The 26,451-nt window shown below is 35.3% G+C and overlaps 1 protein-coding gene across 1 annotated transcript in view; it reads right to left on the bottom strand.

Annotated features, from left to right (window-relative positions):
- Positions 1-26,451, bottom strand: part of DSCAM (DS cell adhesion molecule) — a 933,525-nt gene that overhangs the window by 213,259 nt on the left and 693,815 nt on the right. The window contains exons 12-14 of the mRNA XM_078146483.1: positions 11,456-11,652; positions 10,189-10,285; positions 9,559-9,687 (exon numbers count right to left, since the gene is read on the bottom strand). Of these exons, the coding sequence (XP_078002609.1) occupies positions 9,559-9,687; positions 10,189-10,285; positions 11,456-11,652 (423 nt within the window). The remainder of the gene's footprint in view (positions 1-9,558; positions 9,688-10,188; positions 10,286-11,455; positions 11,653-26,451) is intronic.

The raw sequence follows: 26,451 nt of genomic DNA, 5'->3' as shown, positions 1-26,451 counted from the left end.
ACTCTTATTTCTATAAATTTGATTCAGTTCTCTATATATTTGAGAAATGAGGTCTTTATCAGAGAAACTTGCTGTAATTTTTTCAGTTATGATTACTAGCTATGCATTTTCCTCCCTCCTATTTCCCCTCTGTTTACCCAACTGTCTCTTTCCTTCTACCCTGTCCATTCACAAAAGAGTTTTGCTTCTGACTTTCAGCTCTCTCAATCTTCCCTGCCTTCTATCAGCCCCCCTCTCCTTCTTGTACTCCCTTCCTCTCCTACTTTTCTGTAGGATAAGATAAATTTCTATACCCAACTGAGTGTATATGTTATTCCCTCTTTAAGCCAATTCCAGTGAGAGTAAGCTTCAGATGCTCCCTCCAACTCTCCCCTCCAATGTAAATGATCTTGCATCTCATTTAGGCCAGATAATTTACCTCTCCCTTTCCCCTTCTCCCAGTGCATTTTTATTTTTCACTCCTTTTATTTTTTAGATCATCATACTCAACTAACACCTGTGCCCTCTGTCTGGGTATACTCCTTCTAACCACCCTAATAATGGGAACATTTTTAAGAGTCACAAGTATCATTTTCCATGTAAACTTGTCTTTTCTGTTTAATTTTCTACGCTTCTCTTGAGTCTTATATTTGAAAGTCAAATTTTCTATTCATCTCTGGTCTTTTCACCAGGAATGCTTAATTAAGCACCCATATTTCTCTCTGAAGGATTACACTCAGTTTTCCTGGGTAGGTGGTCCTTGGTTGTAACACTACCTCTTTTGCTTTCTGGAATATCATTTAAAGCCCTCTAATCCTTTCATGTAGAAACTGCTAAATCTTGTGTTATCCTAACTGTGACTCCATGATATATGAATGATTTCTCTCTCTCTCTCTCTCTCTCTCTCTCTCTCTCTCTCTCTCTCTCTCTCTCTCTCTCTTTCTCTCTCTCTCTCTCTCTCTCTCTCTCTCTCTCTCTCTCTCTCTCTCTTTTCATGCTGCTTACAATATTTTCTCCATAATCTGGGAGCTCTGGAATTTGGCTATAACATTACTGGAAGTTTTTGTTTTGGGATCTCTTTCAGGAGGTGATCAGTGGATTCTTTCAATTTCCATTTGAACCTCTGGTTCTAGAATATTAGGGCAATTTTCCGTGATAATTTCTTGAAAAATAATGTCAAGGCTCTTTTTTCAATCATGGCTTTCAGCTAGTCCAACAATTCTTTAATAGCTCTCCTGGATCTATTGTGAGGTCAGTTGTTTTTCCAATGAGATATTTCACATTTTCTTCTCTTTTTTTCCATTCTTTTGATTTTGTTTTACTGTTTCTTGATGTCTGATAAAGTCATTAGTTTCTGCTTGCCTAATTCAAATTTTTAAGGAATCATTTTTTTCAGTGAGCTTTTGTAGCTCCTTTTTCATTTGGCTAATTCTACTTTAAAAGGAGTCTTATCTTTAGTGAATTTTTTCTATTTGGCCAGTTCTGCTTTTCAAGGCATTCTTTTTTTTTTACTTGATTTTTATGCCTCTTTTTTCATTTGACCTAGTCCATATTATTTTCTTCAGAATTTTATGTGCTTTCTTTACCAAGCTATTGACTTTTTTCCCCACGATTTTCTTGTATCACTCACATTTCTTTTTCCCAATTTTCCTGCTGTCTCTTTTACTTGATTTTTAAAATGCTTTTTGAGGTCTTCCATGGCCTGAGGCCAATAAATATTTATCTTTGAGACTATGGATGTAGCAGTTTTGACTTTTATCTTCTTCTGACTTCATGTTTTTATCTTCTCTGTCATACAGTAACTTCCTATAGAGAGAATCTTTTTTTCTGCTGTTTGCTCAGTTTTCCAGGCTATTTCTTGACTTTTACCTCTATGCTGACATGAAGCTCTGCTTCTGGAGTGGAGGGGGCACTGCTCCAAGCTTCAGGGTTATTGTGTAGCTGTTTTCAGAGATAATACTGAAGACGTCTAAGTTTTCAGTTCTTCCAAGGTGGCATGATCTAAGGACAGTTGTGTTTACTACTCTCATCTTGCGTTCTTTTCTGTGGGTGACCACAAGAACTCTTTCCCGTCCTAGAACTGTGACTAGTGTTCCAACTCCACAGTGGCCATGAGCTCTGGCATGGTAGTGTCTCTCCTTTCTCTGGGCCTGATCCCTTTTCCTGTGACCCAAATCCAAATATAGGCAATACAACAGAATCCTGCCTGTGTACCAGCAAAAGGACACCCGTAACCTGCTTCTGACCAGTTGTCTGAACCCCTTACTGTCTTTGGGGTGAGAGGTTTGGAAACTGCCACTGCCAGATTCAGTTGCTCCTAAAGCCTATTGCTGATTTGCTAGGGTGCAGCCTGCACTGAACTATGCTCCCCTCTCGCCCTGGTGCAATTGACCTTCCCTGCCAACCTTCTAAGTTGTCTTGGGCTAGAAAATTGTTTCACTCCATCTTTTTATGGGTTTTGCCACTTCAGAATTTGTTTTGAGACATTATTTAAAGTTCTTTGGAGGCAAATTTGGGAGAGCTCAGGCAAATCCCTGCCCTTTGCCTACCATCCTGTCTCCACCCCTTCTATCTCCCCAATTATAATTTTCCCAAGAGTTTTGTGCGTCTATTGATATTACCATGTGATATTTGTTGTTTTCAAATATTATGTTTAATGGTCATCCTCACTAGAAATCCTAGTCAATAGTTTCATTTCTTTGATTTATCTTTCCTAATTGAAGCATCTGTACAATATTTGTTTTATACAAGGAGTTTATTAGGATCCACTCTTTCCTTATTTCTTTAATCATTTTATGTATTCTTGGAATTAATTGTTCACTGAATGTTCAATAGACACAACTTGTAGATCCATATGGTCCTGTGAGATTGGGTTGTTTAAATTCTTTATTTCTTGTTCTGTTAATCTGTTGGGCTTTTTTTGGTATTTTTTATATATTTATTTAAAGTGCTAGCTTTGTTATCAGGTAATTGGGAAAAAGTTCTAATAATTTTGTTTATCCTTTCCTCATTTGTTGATCATTCTCATTTTTAATTTTGCCAATATTGTCCCCCCCCCCCCCACAGTTAGCTAACTGTTTATCAAAGTCATCTTAGTATAGTGGAAAGAACAATGACACTGGAGTCAAAGAGATTGGGCTAAATTTTCTATTTTTTCCCACATTTAATCAGAAAATTGTATCTACAATTGCCCTTTGTCCTTCCCCAACCCTTCCAAAAATTATTGTATTTTCCCCCAAACTTTACTTTTTTTTTTAAATCCCTTGCAAAGGTACACATTTCAACTCTGACATCAAGTACCTGTGTGACTTTAAGTAATTAATAATCTCTCTGGGCCTCATCCTTAAAATGAGGGGGCTGAACTAGATGGCCTCTGAAGTCCCTTATATCTCTACATCTATGATAAGAATATTCTATGATCTATTTTGTCATCATTATTTTTTAAAATGGGTACTAGTTTCATTAAGCAATTAAATCTTTAAAAGGGAGTTGCAATTTTCTTCATCCTTTTTATTTTTATATTTTCTGCCACTTTTATTGCATTATGGTAAAGGATAGCATTTCAGCTTTTATGAGCTTTTTATGTCTTAGTGAATGGTCCATTTTTGAAAAAGTTCAGTATACCTTTTTAAATATGTATATTCTTTCCTATTTACATTCAGTAATTCCCAAAGTTATATTCTATCTAACTTTTATAATGTACTGTTCTGATTCTTAACTTCTTTATCAGCTATCTTTTTTTTTAGAGATTTTTCTAGGTCTGAAAGGGGGTACTGAGGTTCTCAATTAGAAAGTTTACTGTATATTTATCCCTATAGTCCCATGTTTAATATATTTTCCATGCATAATATAGTTTCCATTATTATTTCTTTAACCATTATTGTTCACTTATCTGAAACCAAAATTGTTAGTCCTGCTCTTTTTAGTTCTTCATTTGAGGCATAACAAATTCTATTCCAGTCCCATATTTTAATACTTTGTGAATATTTATGTTTCAAGTGTGTTTCTTTTAAGTAAAATATTGTTTGATTCTTCTTTCTAATACATTGTTATCTTCCTGTATTTTTTAGTTTATTCAATTCATATTCACAGTTATACCACTAATTGTGTATTTTCATATCATTTTATACTTTTCTCCTGGCTCCCTCTTTGTATAATAGAAGAATGTAGAACAATCTACAAAAAAGTGATCTGTTTCTACTGCTCTGCTTTTTATCAAGTCCAGACCCCAATCTCTGCTTATTAAACTTTCTTTTTTTATCAACATTTTTTTTATACATCCTCCAAAGTTGATGTTTATTTTCCTCATGACTGGCTACTTCCTCTCTTATTCTGTCTTCATTTTCTGATTCTCTCAAGTCGCTGCTTCCCCTTGCTTCTCTGCTGAGTTTAATGCATTTCTACACCAAACTTATGTGTATTCTTTCTTTGAGAGTGAAGTTAAGGGGCTGCTAGGTGGCACAGTGGATAGAGCACCGGCCCTGAAGTCAGGAGGAGCTGAGTTCAAATCTGGCCTCAGACCAAAGGCTTGACACTCACTATCTGTGTGACCCTGGGCAACTCACTTAACCCCAATTGCCCTTAGAAAATGCAAAAAAAAAAAAAGAGAATAAAATTAATGAGAAGCCTGCATTGCTCAATATCTCCCTCATGTTTGTAATACTCTTCTTTTCACACACCTAAATTATGAGTAGTAATTTTTTCTTCATCCTAATTTTCCCTTAGCATATTCTTTTTCCCCCTATTTTTCTTTCATCTCTTAAAACCATAAAATCACATCAAAACCACAATCATCCCATATATTTGTAGATTACATAACCTTTTCTAAGACCTATGAAGACAGCAATATTCTGAAAAAACAATAATCTCCCCATTAGAATGTTAAGTCCTTCAAAATAACTTAGTCCTTTCTAGTTGCCCAAATACATTTAACTTCTTAGGTTCTTCTTGAGCGCTGTGTTTGAATTACAAAGTTTCTGTTGAACTCCTGGTATTTTCATCAATAGTGTTTAAAGACAGTCTATTCTAATAAAGATCTGTTTTTTTCCCTTTTGCAATTATACTCATTTTTGCTGTTTTTTTTTATTTTAAGCCATTGTCTTTTGCCTCTTTTTTTATTCTAAGATTTTCTCTTTTTCAAATTTATTGTTGTCAAGATTTGTGTGAACCCATCTTTTCTTCATTTTTGAACTCATTCTTTTGAGTTTTTTCACTTTAGCACAAACACTTTGTATTTTAGTTATGAAATCTTTAGGTGTTGTTAATTTGGTATTTCTCCAGGAGGTGTTTGTTGAGTTCTATTTTCCCTTTTGCTCTCTGGTCCTAATAGATCTGGGCATCTTTATTTTGGGATTTCTAGAAATATGATGTTGAGGATTTATTTGGTCATTGTTTTCAAGAAGTTCATTAATTTTTAATTATCTCTCCTTTTCCTGTTTTTCAGATCATTTTAAAAAAAAAGTAAATATCTTATATTTTCTTACAGTTTTCCATTTCTGGACTTTTTTCTTTCACCAAGTTATTTTACCTCTCCAAGGCTCTACTTATAGTTGATGTTGAGTAATATTATTTTTTCTGGGTTTATCTCTTGGGGTTAATTAACCCATAATATGTCTTCATTGGTCAATGTTTTTGTCAGTTTATGCATATTTTCATTCTCAGTTTTGGAATGGAATTTTGTGACAGGGACACATTCTAGCTATTCCAGAACTTTTTCATGGGTTAGGTAGATTATTTTGGTCCTATACACCTCTGAAGTCAGGCTATGCTATTTATTATAAGCCATTACTGTTATTATTTATTATTATCATTTAGCAACTAAATAAGTTGCCTGATACTAGACTGCAGTCTACTTCAGTCCTTGGCTTCTACCTCCTGGTGTCTGTAGTATGTGCTGGCCTTAGCCCATAAGTTTCCTTTTCATTACATAATTACAAGATATATCCCTATCTTGTTGTGGCTCTGAAAGGCTTCACTCAGACACTGAAAAATCAATTTGGTCTTAGGCATTCTGGAAAGTATCCTTTCCATTGAATTTATACTGGGAACTTTGTGTTCCCAGATATAGAATGGGCCATGTCTCCTGTTTTGACTCTCAGTGCACTGAGAAGGGTTGGGCAGTGACTTACTGGGGTGAGCTCTGTCTCTAGTTTCTCTTCTGATGGTCCAGGGCTTAGATATATCTTCCCTCTCTGATGGCTGGAGTACTTGCTAGCTTGTGACTTCCCTGGAAGATATTTATTCAGAATCTGCATATTTCAGGCTCATTTACCACAGCTCTCACTCCTTTCTCTGGGGTCACCTCTTTCCCAGTCTCTGCTGGCTTCTGTCACTGTCTTCTGTTATTTTCTGGGATGTGTGGGAGAGAATGGGGCCTCCATCTGTTCACGTTGTCACATTAACTAGTAGTTCTCAGTGACTTTCTCATGTTGACACAGCTAGTAATTGTCTAAGGTAGGATTTAAAGGAGAATTTCCTGACATTAATTTCCTGACATCTCTTCTCACTACATGGGAACTCTACCCACTAAATGGGAACTCCTCACAGACATTTTTTTCAGTGATAGGTACAGTGAAATAAATTGAACATTTTGATTTGGCCCAAATACTTAAAAATGAGTAAAACCTATGTTTTCTTTCTATTATTAATTCTTTCTCATTTTTGCCCAAGTTACTAAAGTGGGAAGAGGGAGAGTGAGATATAAAGAACAGTTCTATAAAACTTAGTCATCATAGGAACTGGAAGCAGTGTCAGATGGCTTTCTTTTTGAATGTGAGAACATTTGTTGTACATTTCCCTTGTTCCCATTTCCTACGGAGAAATAACATGAAGCTAGATGAGCAACAAAGTACACACACCCACCCACCCACACACACACACGTGTGTGTATATGTGTGTGTGTGTATGTATATATTTATTTATTTATTTTGAGGTTCAATAAGAAGAAGGAAAAGACAAGAAGTTGGAGAAAAGATAGGAAACATTTCTGAATTTGTTTAGCTTTTCATTTTAGTTTTTAGTTTGCTGCTGTTCTCTGGAATTCTGAGATTATTCTACATTTTCAAAGTGTAAAGCTTAAATTTTGGGATAAGTGGAGAAATTAAAACTATTATTTGTATATTCTAGAATAACGTACATTAAAAGTACTAAACATTACTAATGTGCTTTAAAAATTGCTCATTGGAATTTTGTCTGAAAACAAGCAGGGTCTTAATCCTAAGGGTAATCAATATAACCCCAAGTTTTAAAGTTATCTGGAATTAGTTCATGAGGTTTTAACTTGTACTGGATCTTTGCTTTCTTATACTATGACTTTGGTTTCAGTTGCTCTATATAGGCTGCATAGTTTCTGCCTTTTGATATTTTGGGGTTGGAATAGCTTTTTCAAAAAATAAATACTCTGAGATTTTGTTGGTCATGTGATCCCAATAAATATTTTTTCAAAGGTCATTTTTTTTCATTTGACAGCTGAGGAAGGCTTTTTTAGTTTGCAGTTTTTGATTTATTCATATCTACCTTTTCATCAGTGAATTATTTCTAGCTTCAAAAACTTATATACATTCAACAGTCCAATACCTCAAATACCCTTATTGTTATTTATTTATAGCTTGGAAGATGTTTGTTCACTAAAGCACATTGTCCACTTTAAATAGTTTATTTGGGATTAAAAATGATTGTTAAATATCTGCTATGATTAAAAAGTACATAATCTCTGACTTTAAGGAGTATGGTAAAAAGTAGGAAGGGTAAGATCTGTATAGACACAAATATCATATAAGTTATCAAGTAAGGAGACAATGAAAAGACTGGTGCATGAAATTTGGATAAGTATTGATTTGTCCTAGCATGAGGAAATAGGGAAGTTTCATGGAAGCAGTGATCCTTGAGTTGGGCCTTGAAGATGGCATTAACTAATTAATATTAATACCTTAACTTTCCTTCTTGATAACTTTCAATCCCTTCAACTTCTGTCCCAATACATGTTGTACACTTTACATGCACACAGATAAGCTAAGAATATATAAAGTAGTATAGAGAAAATTCAAGGGAGAGAGAATTAATAACACGAGCTGTTCTTTGAAGAAAGAACATTTTAAAAAGCAAATTTGAGGAATGAATGCACACCAGACATAGCCAGTGCAAAAAGCATGGAGGTGGGAGATGAAATGTTATATGTAATCAATTTGACTCTAATGGAGAGAATGTGAAGCTTTGTATTTGGATATATATGGATACACACACACACACACGTATGTGTGTGTGTGTGTGTGTGTGTGTGTGTGTGTGTGTCCATGGGAGCTGATGAGACCAACCATGAAGAGAGGAGAAGAGAAGAGGGCCAGACAAGAGCCTTGGGGGATAGACACACTTAGTTTAACATTTATTAAAAATACTAGTAAGTCAGGACAATGCAATCCAAAATAAATATTATGTTGAAGAAAATGTCAGTGAAGCCAATTTAGTGGCCTCCTCTCACTCTATTAGCTATTTTAATAAAGTTAGCCATTCTAACTCTTCATTCTCTTTGATAGACTTTTGGAAATTTCAAAATGAAAGTTGCAGCTTGAGTATTTTATCCCCACAGCAGAAGATGAAAAAGTTTGAAATGGCAATTATATTTTCCATTTTAAGCTAATAAACACACCTTTAGTGGTCCTGATAGTGGTCAGCTTTACATATGAGTTGTTAGCTCATAGTCAAATCACCTAACCTCATCGTGCCAACTCTAGCTGTATGCTGTGGGTGTGTCACTAGCCTAACCCTTGCTATATTTCAAATACGTTAATGCAAAGTCATTTTAGAGGCTCAGCAAGCAATAATATCCCTCTTCCTTCCTTCCTTCCTTCCTTCCTTCCTTCCTTCCTTCCTTCCTTCCTTCCTTCCTTCCTTCCTTCCTTCCTTCTTCCTTCCTTCTTTCCTTCCTTCCTTCCTTCCTTCCTTCCTTCCTTTCTTCCTTCCTTCCTTCCTTCCTTCCTTCCTTCCTTCCTTCCTTCCTTCCTTCCTTCCTTCCTTCCTTCCTTCCTTCCTTCCTTCCTTCCTTCCTTCCTTCCTCTCCATAAGAATGAATAGCATGGGAAGAAAAAGAAAGGATAGCTGAAGCTCAGTTGTCCTGATGTGTAACTACTCAGAGAAATTACCCCACTGGGAAAATTAGAAAGAGAAAAGAAATGAGGTAAAAAATAATAATAGTGGCCTAATTCTGTCAGGAAGCAAGTGAGCATTACAATCAATAGCTCTAATGTCAAGCTCATCATGGGAAAATATGACTTTGATCTGTGTTGCTTAGAAGCATTTCAAAAGTAAATGGATACTGAAAGCATAACAGGGCAAGCTGAGTAAATAAGTATCCCTTTACACAGACCTCAAACCATTGAAATGACATACAGACACATTCCATGCTAGGGAAAGATACATAATGGAAAGGAAAGGATCTTTAAAAGCCCTTAAAGTTTAACCTTGTATCTGCTAAGAATATAAAAAGGGTTACAAAGTAATTTGAATGAGGAAAGAGAACAAATGACATGAATGCAAAAAAAAGATTTTTTAATGGCATACATTCTACATAAATAAAGGAATTACCTGATTTATTTTTGCATTCAATATCATAGCCTGTGATTGGGCTATTTCCATCAAATCCCATGGTCCATCTGAGGGTAATAGTGCGTGCTCTTACATCTTTGATTTCTATCTCAGGAGGGTCTGGAGGTTCTGGGTAATAAAAAGCAAATGAAACCCATCTTAGTTTACTTCAATAGGACATTAAAATTCACTCAGTTTTAAAATATTTTCTTCTCAATCATATTTCAGGGAAGAGGAATTCCATTCAAAATGTGTCATACTCTTCTACCTTTCACTGTATTAGAAAACTATAACAATGTGGCATGGTATTATGAATAATATTTCAGTTGATAGTCACTATCTGGTAAAAATTATGATCCCCAAATCCACTCTTCTTTACAGTTTTGGTAGTTGACATACATTATATGAGAATTTGAAAAAGAAGAATTTCTAATTCTGCTAAGACAGAACAAATTATATTAATTTTTTACCCATTTTTTCATTCTACAAAAGCTTCATTGCTAGCTGTTAGTTTTTTTTAAAGGCCTTTATTGTCTGTTTTTTGATTTCTTCAAATATTTTCTCCTAAGCTATAAAATTTCTTATAATACTTTGTATTTATTTTTTAATCTCATTATACTGTTTTTCTACCTTGCACAGTGAGTTGAATTATTCCACGGTCCTCTCCATAAGAATTGATAGCATGACAGGAAAAGAAGCCAGAATCTTCTCTCAGAGTTGGCAAAATCTATATGTGAAATAGAAAAAAAAATACAACTTTTTCAGTAGTGTGCAAAAGTGAGAAATATACCACAGCAGACTAGCTTTAAGAATCTCTCCAAACTTAGCCCCTTTATCCTATCTTTCCCAATCTACTGCTCCACATAGGTGAATAATGAAGGAAAATTTGTTAAGAGAGCTACTATGTGTATGCATCTGTGTGTATATTCAAATGTATTGAGAGTACACTGTCAAAGTCATCTGCAAACCGGTGAAATTGTTATTATTCATTGGATGGCATGTCATAGTCAATTTGATATATATCCTAAATATACATAAACACACACACACACACACACACACACACACACACAATCTTCTGATGGCTTCAAATAATATAGTAAGGATCTGTTTCTACGAAAATCTAATCAGAAAGGTACGGAATCTATGAAATCTAATCCTAGAAAGGCATGGAATTGCTATGAAATTTTCAAATGCAGGGTCTTTTCCCCTTTATGTGCTAAAGCACCTTTGTCTCCTTGTGCTAAATACATTTCTTAGCTCAACAATAGGGTCAAGTTGTACACCTTTAATAAAAAATTATACTTGTTTAGCACCATATTTTATTTTCTAAAAGGAGTAAAGTGGGCCTACATTTCTAAATACATAATTTTCCTTATAATATTATTAATATAATATTTATTATTTATCATTTATATTATATTTAAATTATTATCATTATTATTACAGTTACTCCAAGTCTTCTCAGATGCCTGACATTATCAATATATTATTTAGTTCACAAAGGGGAAAATATACCTGGAACATAAGCCTTCCTCTTGGATTATACATTTGTCAAAGGCCCATTTTTCTGACTCTTTTATTGTATCTGGAATCCCCGCTATGTGTATAAAAATGTTTTTGCTCTTATTCATATTGATTGAATATTACGGTAATATTCAGAAGGCTGGTAAAATCTTTCAGTATAATGAGAAAGAGAAGAAAGTTTTATTAATAATTTTAAATGATTTTATATATGTACACACACACACACACACACACACACACACACATATATATATATATACACACACATACATATATACATACACACCCAGGAGTGGTAAAGAAAACAAAAAGGATTTATTGTAATTTTTGGTGGTTTATGCTTCAAGCAATATCTTTCAGTTTTCAGTACCTGCAGAGTAGAAAGGACTTCTTCTCCCACCTCCTTTGTGGACACAAGATATCGGGCCATTTCTGGGTTAATGATTCGGTCTTCTTTCTCCCATCGGACTATAATGGGTTTCTCACCATGGGCTGTACAAATCATTTCCTTCTTTTGACCCTGAGTAGCCAGGGTAGTATTTGGGTATGATGTTATCATAGCAGGAACTAAAACAATCAAAAATAGTAACACTGCTTATTCAGGAAAGCAAACTTTGTGGTAGGGCAGCTAGATTCATGGATCGAGCACTGGGCTTGGAATCAAGAAAACATTTTCCTGAGTTCAAATCCGGCCTCAGCCACTTACTAGCTGTGTGACTCGGGGCAAGTGTCTTAACACTGTTTGCCTTGGTTCCCGATCTATAAGCGAGCCACTGCAGTTTTTGCGAAGAAAATCCCACGTGGGTCACAAACTTCTTGGTTGCATACTTTTTGGTACAGTGATATGAAACTACTACAAGTCCTCCTAAATTGTGCTTAAAAAGTTAATTCTATGAAATAAACCATTATTTAAAAAAGAAAATATCAGAAGAATATTAGGAATATGAGAGAAGGAATGAAAGGCACCCTGAGTAAAATATTTTCTATTCTGGATACCCAGTGCAAAAGGCACTATGGCTATTTACCTCCAAATCACTAGAGAGGTTTTCAGTAGTTATCTCACTAATATGAGTATTCGGAAAGCAGATTGGCTAAGTTACAACTCTGTGTTTTAAAAGTCAGAAGATCCATCAGAGGTTGTCTCAGCAAAAGCAGAGACTACCAGAGCTAGGAGAAGAGATAGTTAAGTGCAGAGAAGAACCAGCAAGGTGACAGAACACAGCTTGACCCAGCCTGGAAATAAACTGATTTATCAGCTGAAATACCATTTCATGGAAGTATCTAGCCCAACTGAAGAAATGAGTGATTAAGCAAGAAGTAAAATTGGCCAGGACTCCATGAAGAAGGAAAACAAAATATTCTCTGAGGGACTTAAAAGATGTTTAAAATACACACTAAACACAAACTGAATATAAAAGAAGCGATTTTACAAATTAAAATTAGTTTATATTCATTTCTGCCATGGGTACTCCTTTATTTTCTACTTTTCAAAGTAAAATAGACTTTTAGGCAAGTGTACATTTGACATTCAAACAACATGGACAGCCCAGCAGAATTGTACTCTCTGTAGTAGAGTTTGAATGCTTTGCTGTTTAGATTGAGAAAGGACCTCAGTGTCTTGTAACTTGTCCTGCTAGATGATCTTCAGAATCTTTCTAAGACAATTCAAATGGAATTCATTTTCTGATTCAATTTTCTGGCATGGTGCTGATGCACTGTCCAGGTTTCACAGGCATACAACAATGAGGTCAGCACAAGGGCTCTGTAGATCTTCAGTCTGGTAGGCAATCTAATACCTCTTTTTCCCATACTTTCCTTTGGAGCCTCCCAAACTCTGAGCTAGCTCTGGCAATGCATGCATAAACTTCATTATCAATGTACATCCCCGGAAAGTATATTGCCAAGATAAGTGAACTTATCTGCAGTATTAAAAACTTCTCCATTTGCTATAACCAATGGTTCCACTTATGGATGCTGTGGATCTATGTTTTCTTGATGTAAATTGTTAGGCCAAAATTAGCAAAAATAACAGAGAATCGATCCATACTTTGTTGCATCTCAGCTTCAGAGGCTGCATTGAGTGGACAATCCTTTAATCCTGGCTTCCTTTAAGTCCCAACTAAAACTCTATCTTTTACAAGAAGCCTTTGCCAACACCTCTTAATTCTACTGCCTTCTCTTTCTTATTTCCTATTTATCTTGCATATAACTTGCTTTTTGTGTGTGGATCTATGTACCTATGTATGTATGCACGCATGTATCGATCTATCTTCTATCTGTCTGTCTATCTATCCTCATATTTGCATGTTGTCTCCTCTATTAGAAAATGAGTTCTTTGAAGCCAGGAACTATCTTTTGCTTCTTTTTGAGTCCCCTGGCACATAGTTGACAATTAAGAAATGTTTACTGATTGATCAATAAGGCACTCCTTTCAGAATACTTCCCCTAAAGTACTGTGTAGTGATAACTATAATCAATACAAATGCATCAAATTTGAGCAAGGACTGAGCACAACATGTTATTTTGAACTTGTCATTTTAAAATGAGGTGAAAAATATCTCTGAAGGGGCCTTTGGAGCATTCTCAAATCACCTAACATGAAGGCAGAGGGGTTTGCTGTCTTTCCTGCACAGTTTTTCCTGCTACATCCAGAGAGTGAAGATCATTATTTACCTAGCATGTGGCAGAAGCGAAGAACTTCCTTTCCTTGCTCCCTCTTTTACCCCAGCTCCGTGAATGTGCCATAAGGGATGTTTGTTTGACCCATGAATAGGTCATAAAGGATGTTTATTTCTGTTCTGTTTCTCTTGGCTTCAGTTTCAGTTGCCAGCATTATCTCTATTGAATTTGGAGTTTTAGTCATTGTTACCTTGGAACCAAGATTCCAGGTGCGGATGTTGCAGCCAGCCAGTCCAACAGAGAATCCTGGAGAGAGGCAGAGTGTCTGGGTTGTAAGCCCAATGAGCATTTTGGACTTGGAACTGGGACTATGTGCTCTATAGGAAGCAAGTTAAGCTACAAATCTTGCCCTCTGTAAACTGAGGCAGAGAAACAAAAAGGGATTAAGCCTCATGTCTTGAGAGGAGTAAACTTGCATAGTTGTGTTTATACCTTTTGCAGTAAATATTCTTTGTAAAAGTTAATCCAACTTTTAGTGGCTAACTTGAACTGGTGTGTAGGAGATCTGCCTTAAATTTTGGGGAACAACATCAATGGGGGCTGCAGCTATTTGTAAAGAGCCTCACCACACCCCCAAAGTCCCTTAAAGGTAGTGGAGAAACCTAGGGGAGGGATGAAATGTAATATATCTGGCCTTCCAGGCAATGAGGACCAAGCAGTCAGTGTTACATACCTTTCTTGTCCCTACCCCAAATGTAGTCCCTCCAGGATATTTTGAAGACAAAGATCTTTGAAGATATCTACTAACAGAACTTGTAAAAGGCTTAATTAATCAGCAGGAAGGTCCAACAAAGATAGAGGGCCTAAAACACAGTTTACTGTAATTTTCTTCAAGGTTAAATTCTTAAGGTCATAGAGCATATTCACATTAGTTTCTCCTTGTGAAACGTCCACATTTTACTCTCCAGTCTCCCAGGGCAACAACAATCTCCAGAAGCATCAACAAAAGCACCACCAGAAATGTGATGTGCAACCTGAGCAGTCCAACCTGACTAAGGCCATTCCACTGATAGCTTAAGTTTAATACTGGAACAAAATGAGACCATGATATACCATTCAATAATTTAAAAAAAAAATAAGAGAAGTATATTTAATAAGAAGAGGCATTGAAGACATCTCTAGTTAATTCAGCTGGATGAAGTTCCTTGGATGACATTACTCATTATGATCCATCTCAGACACCCAGGCCTCAGAAAGCCCCTGGAGCTCCTGGTACCTGCTTTGTTCTCAGGTAATGAGGATATGATGTCAACAGTCAGCGTTTAGTCCTCTGAACCAAATGAGCCTTGAGGAAGATATCAACACTTCTCAATGAAAAACTAGCATAACTTGCATGGGGGTGGAGTATGGAAGGGATAGGCCCCTATCTTATATATGGGTAGCCAGTCAGTTAGTCAAGAAACACTTATTAAGTGCTTACTGTGTGCTAAGCACTGTGCTGAGTGCTGGAGATTACTTCTGCCCTCCAAAAAAGGCAAAAGATAGTCCCTTCTCTTGAGGATTCACCATATAATGCAGGAGACAGCAAGCAAATGAATATGTACAAACAAGTTATGCACAGGAGTAGTAGAAAATAATTGTGTCCCTTCTTTTCCTTTCATAGCAAATTTATATAATCAAGGCAGATGAGCAGTAGAAGTTTTTTCAAAGAGTAAAGGGTGACATCTAAGAATAATTTATTGAGAAAAATTGAGTATAATCCTGAATGAAAAAAAAATGGACAATTGATGAACTGAAAGACTTTCAGGTATTTGCAAAAAAAACCCCCCAGAACTCAATGGAAAATTTGATATGAAAGATCCAGAAGAAATATAAGGAAATCATTAAAGACTAATTAGACACTGATCAAAATCAAACTGCTTATGATATATGAAAATGTTATTAATATTAGTAATTATTAGTTATTATTAGTAGTAATTTTTAATTATTATTATTAGTAATAGTATTCTTAAAACAGTTATCCTTTCTAAGGTAGTTAGAAAGAAAGGTTGGGTCTGAGTTGCATAGGATAAGGTGATTCTAAAAAAAATTGGGTAGGAAAAGGTTAAAAGGAGAAATTATCATATGAAAATGGGGTGTAAAAGGAAGAACTAATATAAAGGAAGCAGGTAGGGGTGAAGGGCTGGTAATATTGGAACCTAACACTCATTTTGGTTGAAGAGGAAATAACATATACATCTAAAGAGGCTTAGAAGTCTTCTGAACTTCCAGAAATGTGAAAAAACTGGGGGAGAAGGCAGGATAGGAATTTTTAGAAGAGTATGTACATTAATATTTTATTAATTTTATTAAATTATTTAATTTAATAATTAATATTAGGAGGGTGGGGTGGATATAGATATAGATAAGGGGGGGACTTTTAGAGAGGTGACTAAAATAAATAAGGGAGAAAGGGGAGAAGATAAAGTAACTGGGATTGGGTAAAAAGAGTCTGAGAAGGAAAATAGTAAAAATAAGATGGAGGGAAATTCATAAGTAGTAATTATAACTCTGAATGTGAAATATAAAGAATAATAACAAAATTCATTTGGAAAAAGTCAAGAATACCCAAGAAAATAATGAAAAAAATATAAAGGAAGGAGGTTTAGTGGTACCAGATCTTAAACTGTATTATAAGGCAGTAATTATAAGATGCATAATTTATATTACATTAAATTAAAAGGTTTTTGTACAAACAAAACAAATATAGCTAAGATGAGAAGGAAAGCAGAAAATTTGGAAAAAAAATTCTGTAGCCAGTTTATCACATAACGGTCTCATATCTAAAATACATAAAGAACTTTGTCAAATTTATAGGAATGTAAGTCATTTCCCAATCAATAAATGGTCAAAGGATATGAACAGGCAATTTTCCAATGAAGAAATCAAAACAATTTAGAGTCATATGAAAAAATGCTCTAAATCATTTTTGGTTAGAGAAATACAAATTAAAACAACTCTAAGATATTATTTTACACATACCAGATTGGCTAAAATGATAGAAGGGGAAAGTAACAAATGTTGGAGGGGCCGTGGAAAAATTGGGACACTAATTCATTGTTGGTGGATTTGTGAGCTGATCCAACCATTTTGGAGAGTAATCTGGAATTATACTCAAAGAGATATTAAACCACCTATGCCCTTTGACTCAGCAATACATTGCTTGGTCTATTTCCAAAGATGTTTAGGGAAAAAGGAAAAGAACCTATACATTCTAAAATTTTTGTAGCAGCTCTCTTTGTGGGGACAAAGACCTAGAAATTGCAGGGATTGGAGGTTGGTTGAATAAGTTGTGGTATATGGTTGTGATGGATGCTACTGTAATGAGCTCAAGGATTTTAGAGAAACGTGGAAAGACACATGACATAATGAAGAGTGAAATGAGCAGAACCAAAAGAACGTGTATACAATGACAGCAATATTGTTTGTTTTAAAATAATATTTTTCCCAATTACAAGTCAAGACAATTTTTAGCACTTACTTTTACAAGATTTTAAGTTCAAAAAGTTTCTCCCTCCCTCCCCTCCTCTCTTCCTAAAATAGTAGGCAATTTGATATAGATTATAACACATATGCTATCATGTAAAACATATTTCCATATTAATCACAGTTGTGAAATAAGAAACAGATCAAAAGGAAAAAAAATCAAAAAAGAATAAAGTAAATGAAAAAGTATGCTTCAATCTGCATTCAACATCCATCAGTGCTTTATCTGGATTTGGACAGCATTTTCCTTCCTGAACCCTTTGAAATTGTCTTACATCATTGTTTTGCTGAGAAAACCAGAGTCATTCATAGCAGATCATCACACAATGTTGCTAATACTGTGTACAATGTTTCTGGCTTCTATTCATTTCACTAGCAATACTGTTTTAAGAACCACTTCCAGCCAGTAAGTTATTCTGATCATCATAAATACCAAAATTAACTATGAAGTACATATGAAGAAAGACACTACTTGCATCCAGAGAAGGAACTGGGAAATAGAATAATTTTATATATAAACACCTATTTGTGTCTGATGGTAGCCATCTCTAGCATGGGGGTGGGGGGGGAGAAGAAAATTTATATGATAATTTTGTTGTACATTTGAAAGGAATAGGAAGTTGTGCATAATAGATTTGAAATTTCATATGCATTCATCTTTTTTCTTAATTATACTATATTATGGAAGTGCTTGTTTTATTCCACATACTAAAAATAAAATTAAAAAAGATAAAATAAATATAGTACTGAATCTGTTAATTAATAGATTGACACCGGAACATTTCTAAGTTACTATAATAAGATACAAGTATGCAAAATCTTAGAATTTTAATCTATATTTGTGAACCAATTATAACATAGGGATGATATTGGGTAGAATTAGACAAAGTAATAAGACAAATATGTAAGGCAAAATTTTTCTAATTAAGTGCAATAGTTAAATTTGAGAAAGCAACAGGATCAGATTTTTTCTCTAAGAACTACATAATAAGTTCTCAAAGTTAGATTAAGTGTTTTATATATAAAATTGTATTGAATAATTGTAAAGAAAGTAAAATTATTTCCCAATTTTAAAGTATCTGTCTAATAATTTTAAAAGGCAGAAGAGTTCATTTTATAGTTGGACCCTAATGAAATTTTTTTAGATTCTTATATCAGGTATAGGGTTTAGGTAAAGATAGAAACAGGAAGTGGTATATAAAAACTGAAATTCTCTTTTTGTGGTGGCAAAGAATTGGAAATTGAGAGGATGCCCATCAATTGGGGAATGGCTGAGCAAGTTGTGGTATATGAATGTAATGGAATACTATTGTGCTATCAGAAATGATGAACAGGCTGATTTCAGAAAAGCCTGGAAAGAGTTATATGGTCTGATGCTGAGTGAAGTGAACAGAACCAAAAGGACTTGGTACACAATAACAGCCGCATTATGCAATGACTAAGATTGTTAAACTGAACCCTTCTCAGCATTATGAGGATTTAAGACATCTCCAGAGGCTTTGGGATGGAAAATGCTGTCCACATCCAAAGAAAGAACTATGGAAATCGAATCGCTATCACTTATTTTTACCTTCTGTTGAATTTTGTTTCATCTTTCTGATGGTTCCTCCTATTGGTTTTAATTTTTACTTACAACTTCACTAATGTGAAAATATGTTTAATGGGAATGTAAATGTAAAGCCTATGTCAGATTGTGCACCATCTTGGGGAGGGTGGGGGGGAGGAAGGGGGAGAAAAATTTTCAACTCAAAAGCATATGGAAGTGATTGTTGATAAATCAAAATAAATTAATTAAAAAAATAAATAAAAACTGAAATTCTCTAAGGTTTCAGTTTTAGAGAATCAAATCTAAGAGACTGTGTTAAATTTTATTGTCTTGTTACTGGTAGATTTTGGCAGATTTTAATATGAGTCTCTATAAGTGATCTGGAACCAGATAAGCAGAGTCTACCTCAGAGCTGCTTTGGGAATGAAGTCTATCGTCCAAGAGAAGGTATCTAGGGACCAGACAACCATATGAGACATCTGGGACTCAAAATGTGCTAATTAAATAGCATTGTGTGTGGGTTACTAGGATACAAGGAGACTTGATAGTCGTTAATATTGATGGTCATTTTGTATTGCTTTGGCCTTCTTATTTCATGGTGTTTATATTTATGTTTGTTTTCTTAGTTACCTTGGTGACATGTAAATCTTCCTTCTCAAAATTAGTCCCTTTAAGTAGTTTGATCTGCAACCTGATTTATGCAATTCTGATCATGAATTTATGAAAAACCTTACAGATTTGGCTTGTGTATAAGTGGTCCATGGGGTGAGTGGGCTGCCTACTCCTTCACAAGTTAAAAGGGGGAATTGAGGAAATTGAGGAAATCAAGAGGATTAGGATAGCAAGTGGTTTAATTGTGGAAATTGAGTGAACTGCGCTGACTCCATCTTGTGACTCAATTCTGGAGCTAGCTTAGTTTCTATTCAATTATGGGTTCAGTCCAGTTTGGGTATTGTGAGAAAACTATTCAGTTGTAGGAATTGGGAGAAAATTTTATTGCATTTTTTGACCATAGCCCTCTGTGGCTGGGAAACTGAACCAACTCTTCCTGCTGCTTGGAGACTCTTAACCAAAAATCTAGGTTAGGCTCACACAGAAACCCAGTAGACCCAAAGATTCATGCAAGGATTTTTCTCACAATTATACATCTCAAACAACCCATATGTCTTATTTAAAAAACTGGCCCCATACTGATCAATCACTTATTGTTTCCATGTTCCTTTGATTGTTTACAGACACTTGGTGGAGTGGAACACCTCCTTTTTCTGATTTCAGGGTATTGCTCCTGTTCACTCTCCCCCTCCCAACTTGGAAAGTCCCTAATGTTTCATCCAATTAGAAATCATATTACTTATTATTGTATTGTTTCCTTTTAATTAATTGGTTTTATTTGATAAATTGTTTTTCATGCGTAAAAATCTGTCTCCCTTGTATTTGGGATTCAGACCTAAGTTGAGGAAGTCAGGTCTCATTTTGTTAGGCAATTGGCATTCTTTGTTTAATAAATCAATTTGCTCAGATCAAACCTTTACAATGTATGTACGTTGCCAGCTTGAGAGAAATTAGCAATGTGGACACAACCTAATTTCATTTGTCTTTTCTTAGAACAAACTCTGGTATGAAGGTTAACAATAAAAATCTTTAAGGCTTTGGGAAGAACTGATCTTCTAATGGCAAACCATTTTTGTAGATAAATATTTGTATCTACTCTTGGCACCATCTTTCTATATCCAGGGATCAGTTTAGTAGATATTGTGTTGTAATGGAAAGGACATGGGAATAGAACCTTGAATTCTATTTTCAATTCATTTACTTTCACTGAGACAGAAGATGTGAGTGCATAAAAGCAATAATTTTATCTAACTATGCTTATGTGAAGAACATTAAATATGAAAGAACAATAGCATTTTGACAACTTGTCTTAATAAACAGAAATAAACAAAATATACATAAAACATCTGTGTGTATGACCTTAAGTAAATTTTAGTTGCTTCATCTGTAAAATGAGAATTATGCCTTCTCTCCTCCTAGAGAGTGGTAGCACAAATAAAAATCAATAACAAGAGTGAAGACACACTGAAAGTAAGCGGGTTATGGAAATGCAACATTAACGATGTTATTTGTTATTCTTCACATTATTATATGAGACAACATGGTGTAGTAGATAAAGTACTGGATTTGTAGTCAGAAGATACATTAAAATTCTGCCTATGATATCAGCTAGTCATGTGCCTCTGGACAAATTTCTTAATATCTATGTGCTACAAGCAACTCCTTAAGATTTATTAATTGAATTATAGATATGGTTAAGAGGAAGTTTGTAGAGGGAGTTCCCTCACCAGGAATTCCTTATCCTGTTGAAATTTTTTTTACATTTGTGTTTATTAAGACAATTTGTTATTTTGCTACCATTCTTTCATGTTTAGTGTACTGAAGACTCTATTGCAAGGTTGATAAAAAAAAATTAGTGCTTTTATGTACCAACAGCTGTAGACTCATTGAAAGCATCTTTGGGATAGGTAGTAAAAGAGGAATGGTATCCTGTTGATGCATGGCTTGGTTCTTTTTCCTGGTTTATGCATTTTGAAAGCTTTTTTATTCCACATAGCTTAGAGATTATGCATATTTACTGTGGCTACATCTATTAAAAACACTGCGCTTGAGTTTCTATGAATCAGTGTAATGTCTGAGTGATTTGGGGGAATGTGAATGCTTTTTGTGATAATGCTTTGTACAATTTATTGGCTGAGTTCTCAAGAATACCTTGAGGTCTGTATCTGTAGCATCAAAATTAGATATGTTAACTTATAAAGGACAGCAAACTTCTAACCAAATAATCTTATCTTTCTAGTAGTAATTTAACATCTTGCAGATGCTAAATTTTTGTAACCTGAAGTGACATATTACAGTTTCTAGCATTTCACTGAAAAATCTGCATCAGTCATCAAGTCCAATTTTCTGAATTTTCTAGTGGTAATAATAATTACTATCATCACAATTTCATTCTTCTTAGTTGTAAATGGATTTCAAAAAGAAATGGTCTGATTCATAATTCTATAATTATTCTTTTACATTTTTGTATTATATTTAATTCATACATTTGTATTGTATTCAATGTTTTATAAACTACTTTATAGGTGGATAAAATTGATGGGGTATGGGCCCATGCTGTGACCTTTGACCCTTAGTCCAAAAAGAATTTGAGTCCCATTTGTCTAAGGGATTCTCCTTGAATTCTCCCACTTGATCAAAGGGGTCTCCGGTGTTCCCCTGAGGCTATAATTTTATCAACTGGCCTTTCACTATTGCCTAGGCCCAATCTCCCAATTCTCTGTTACCCTTAACCTAGCCCAGCCCTCCACTGTCTTACCCCTCTATGGCCCTTGGCTACTTCCCACCCTTAATCCTATCTAGGCTGCATTCTCCCTTGGCCTTGGGGTTCAGGTCCCTGGCATTCTATTACCTCACAGTCACTCCCTCCCCTCTCCCCCAGACTACTTGACCACTCCTAGATACTTCCCATACTCTTTCTGTATATAAGGTACCTCTTATCTCCATTAAAGTGCTCAGATTCTTTAAGAACCTAGTCAATAGCTCACAGGGGCTCAGATTCCTTAAGAGTCTGGCCAATATGGCCAATTTTTAATAAACTTTATTGGATGAAAGAAGGCTTGGGTTGAATTCATTTGGGTAGGACCTGTGTGTCATGATTTTGTGGTCCCAGCACCCCTAAACCTCTAGACCTCAACAAAATAACTGCTTTTGCAGTTGAATTAAAGTATTCATATATGAGCTCCTCTTCAGTGAGCTTATTGAAAGCATGCTCACATCGCTTTTTGTAAAAATGCAACAATAAGGATGATAGATATCTCATCTTGATCCCACAGTATTCTAATTTGTTCTGCTAGGTAACTATTTCGAAAGCTTTTAATTCCACACAGTTCAGACACAGTGAATATGTGTGATGGTAGAGTCTATTAATCCTTGTTCTTAAATTTTTATGGATAATTTTCATATCCAGGCCATTGTGGGCCTATGTGGTAATTTAGTGGGTGGTAATTCTCTGGTTATGATACTGATGGGGTTGAGATCTGGATCCCCGAGAGGAAAAACCCTGGACTTTCCCATGTGGCCAAATTGGATAATCCAATCAACTGGCCTTTTGTTATCTACTAAACCCAATCTCCAATTCTCTGTAACCCTTAACCTAGTTTAGCCCTCCATTGTCTTACCTGGCTATGGCCCCAGGCCACTTCCCACCCTTGATCCCAGCTAAGTTCCATTCTCCTTTGGCTACCTGGTCCAGGTCCCTGGCATTCTATTACCTACTTCACAGTTTCTGCAGATTCCTTGGCCACTCCTAGATCTCTCCCTAGACTTTCTGTATATAAAGTCCATCTTGTCTCCATTAAGGTGCTCAGATTCTTAGAATATAGCCACTGCTCAGATTTTTACAATCTAGCCAATAGCTCACAGATGCTCAAATTCCTTAAGAGTCTGGCTAAGATGGCGGATTTTTAATAAACCTTATCATTGGCTGAAAGAAGACTTCGGTCGAATTCTTTTGGACAGGACCTGCGTGTCATGATTTTGGAATCCCAGCACCCCTAAACCTCTAGACCTTATCAATACTGTTTATTGTTGAGTTCTCAAGGATATTTTGAGTTGTGAATTTGCAGTATGGGGACTTGTCATCTCTCAGTTTTGAGAGATAGCAAACTTCAGATGTGTAATTCTAGCTACATGGTCATGTCATGCTAAATATTCAGTAGATACTAATTTTTTGTAGCTTGCAGTGATGTTATGCACTTACCATTATTTCCTTGTGTAATCTGCATTAAACATTAAATTCATTCTCATTAAAGATAATCCATCCATAATTTCTGGTCCTAACTTATTATCATATTATTATTGATGATTATGGTTACATTTTCATATTATAGCATTAATTTTAGATCATGTGCCTTTCTCATTTTTCCTTCTCCAAGGGAATTAACATATATGTTAATGATTTCAAGGTACAATTCCCATTGAGATGACTTCCTACCAAAAAAATTTCTACTAGCAGAAGAACTGAGCAAAACTAAGCCTAACCCCCTCAGTTCAATATGTCAATATGGCTTTGTTTCAGAATATTCTGAGATGTCCTTAATTCTCATACAATGGAATTTTTATTCCTACATGGCAAAATTGTGGGGACCAGGCTGTGTAAGCTTAGGCAAGTAACCTGACATCTCTGGGCCTTCATTTCTTAAGCAAAAGAGGGGATTGGACTAAATGATCTCTTCTAACATTTAATCCTACAGCTAGGATATAAGCAATGCGATATAGTAGTAAGCTCTCCACTGGCACAGAAAAAGAGTTATAGAGCAGTAAAATTAATTTGCCCAAAGTCATATTTATGTAAAAGTTAATGATTTAAATACAGATCTCCTAACTCTCAGTTTAGTCCTTTTGTCACCAGTCAATAAGTTGACAAACATTTATATAGTATCTACTCTGCTAAGCACTGGGAATGCAAATACAAGCCAAAAAAAAAAAGATACTTCCTGTCCTCAAGGAACTTGGATGGTAGTGGAGGAAGACAACACAGAAATGGAAGTCCAATGGAAGAGGTAGGGGAGAAGCCTGTACCCTAGGGAATGATAAAGTTTAAGTTTTAGCCTGTTGAGAAATAAGGAGATGTCTGTCCTGGGCACCCTCTTCAAACTGATGTTCTGGGAGGAGCCATACAATCAGGAAGATGGGGCTCAGGAGAAGAGTGCTTCTGAGTTATGAATTCCAGAGCTAAAGTGATCTTCTAGAACATAATGGAAAAGGCCAAAGTGAGGACTGGTGAGAAATGAAGGGCCTATTGGCCCTGACACCCTTCTTAAATGAATATTCTGGGAGGAGTCCTTCAATCAGAATGAGAGGACTATGGGAGGTGGTGGTGGTGGTGGATAGCAGGGAAGAATACTTCTGAGGTGTGAATTGCAGGGTATATTTAATACCTGATACACCCGCCCCCCCCCCCCACACATACACACACAGATGTTAACCTTAGAGGCAGATGAACCTATCTTCATTTCTCAAAATTTATAGAAGTAAAATTATATTATTTTTAGTTAGTATACACACTCTAAAGTGATGCAGGAATTTTGAACAGGAGAGAGCAATGTTAACTAGGTCACCCTCACTCCAAACCACCATTAGCTAAATATTACTTATACAAATTCATTATATATTTCAGTAATATAAGCCCTCAATATTCATTAGAAAGTTAAGTTTTACAGACACATACTTCTTATACTACTTGGAATAAAGGGCCACTCAAATGCCATACATGGATTTATGCAAATAATGTGTTTAAAATGTCCCTAGATTACTTCAAAAATCTGGTAAACATTCTAAAGTTGAATTTATGATTCAATGCTTCATCATAACTCTTCCCACCCCCCAACAATTGTTTTTATGAATGTTAACTATACCACGAAGTACAATCATTCAACAAATCCTGGCCACATAATCTCATCCTTCATAAAGTAAAAATTATGAAAAGATTTTGTTCCCATTTTTATAGCATCTGGAAATATATAGTTTAGCATTTGCTTGCTTCTAGTCTCAAAGCTAATTCCAACAGCTTGGATTTTCTACTAGTATCTTTGTTATTCCAGCATTATTTTTATTTTAAAAGTATCTTTTGGAGTTCTTTTCCTCTGTCATGCCTTTGGTGATTTCATGGACAAGCAAGGGTTTTAAGTTAAGGCATAACAGAAAAAAAAGTTCAATAAAATATAAATTATTTGAGATATCAATCATAATAAATAATCATAAATCATAAATATCAATAATATGAGATACCAAATTGTGTTTGTATATGTGTATAAATTGACAAATACACATATACAACATATATACACAAATATCCACATAATACCAGCTTAAGGGTATTCTGGTTATTCAGACCTCTAGAAAATAAGACAGATACAGGGTTAGGATTTGTGCTTTAATCGAGTCAGATTATCTGGTGAGCAGTTAGTGAGAACAGATGCAACCTTGCATCCTCACCAGCTCTAGGTCAGGTCTTCTCTCTGTGACATTCCTCTTATGATCAGACTGCTAATCATCATAGTTCTCCAATCTAATTGTTCTATATATTGTTGACCTCCTCCCCATCTCTTTACCTATTACTTCCAACTCCTTGCTTAAGAATTGGCTGCTCATATGCTGATTGTTTTTGTCCTAGGTTAAAGACTCACCAGTTATAGTTCTAATGCAGATACAATACTGTGTGAATTATTCCATCCCACCTCCTTTCCATATTCCATCTATTCCCTGGTCTTGCTCTCTGACATTTCCACCCCCCCCCAATATATTCTCTGTCCGTTACCTACCCCTATCTCCTGCCTGTGTTCCTTTTTCCTATATAGAGCCTAAGGGGTTTTTTGATTGTTATATAGTTTCATTATGGGGATGGTAGCTCCTGTATAAGATTCCATCTTGCTTCTTCCCATAGAGCAGGCTCCCAAACATGTGAATAAAAAGGTGCAGCTCTAGACCTTATGGATGAATATGCAGCTATTTATCATGTTCATTCTAGGACTGTTTACCCTAATAATGTTCCTTATAGGATTACTGCAAGCTCCCTTCCTGTTTGAATACACTCAAAAACTAGATACCATTGGAATAATGTA

Source organism: Phascolarctos cinereus, unplaced genomic scaffold (assembly GCF_003287225.1).
Source record: "Phascolarctos cinereus isolate Bilbo 61053 unplaced genomic scaffold, phaCin_HiC Scaffold_726;HRSCAF=1367, whole genome shotgun sequence".
NCBI lineage: Eukaryota > Metazoa > Chordata > Mammalia > Diprotodontia > Phascolarctidae > Phascolarctos > Phascolarctos cinereus.
This window is presented reverse-complemented; position numbering and strand designations above follow the sequence as displayed.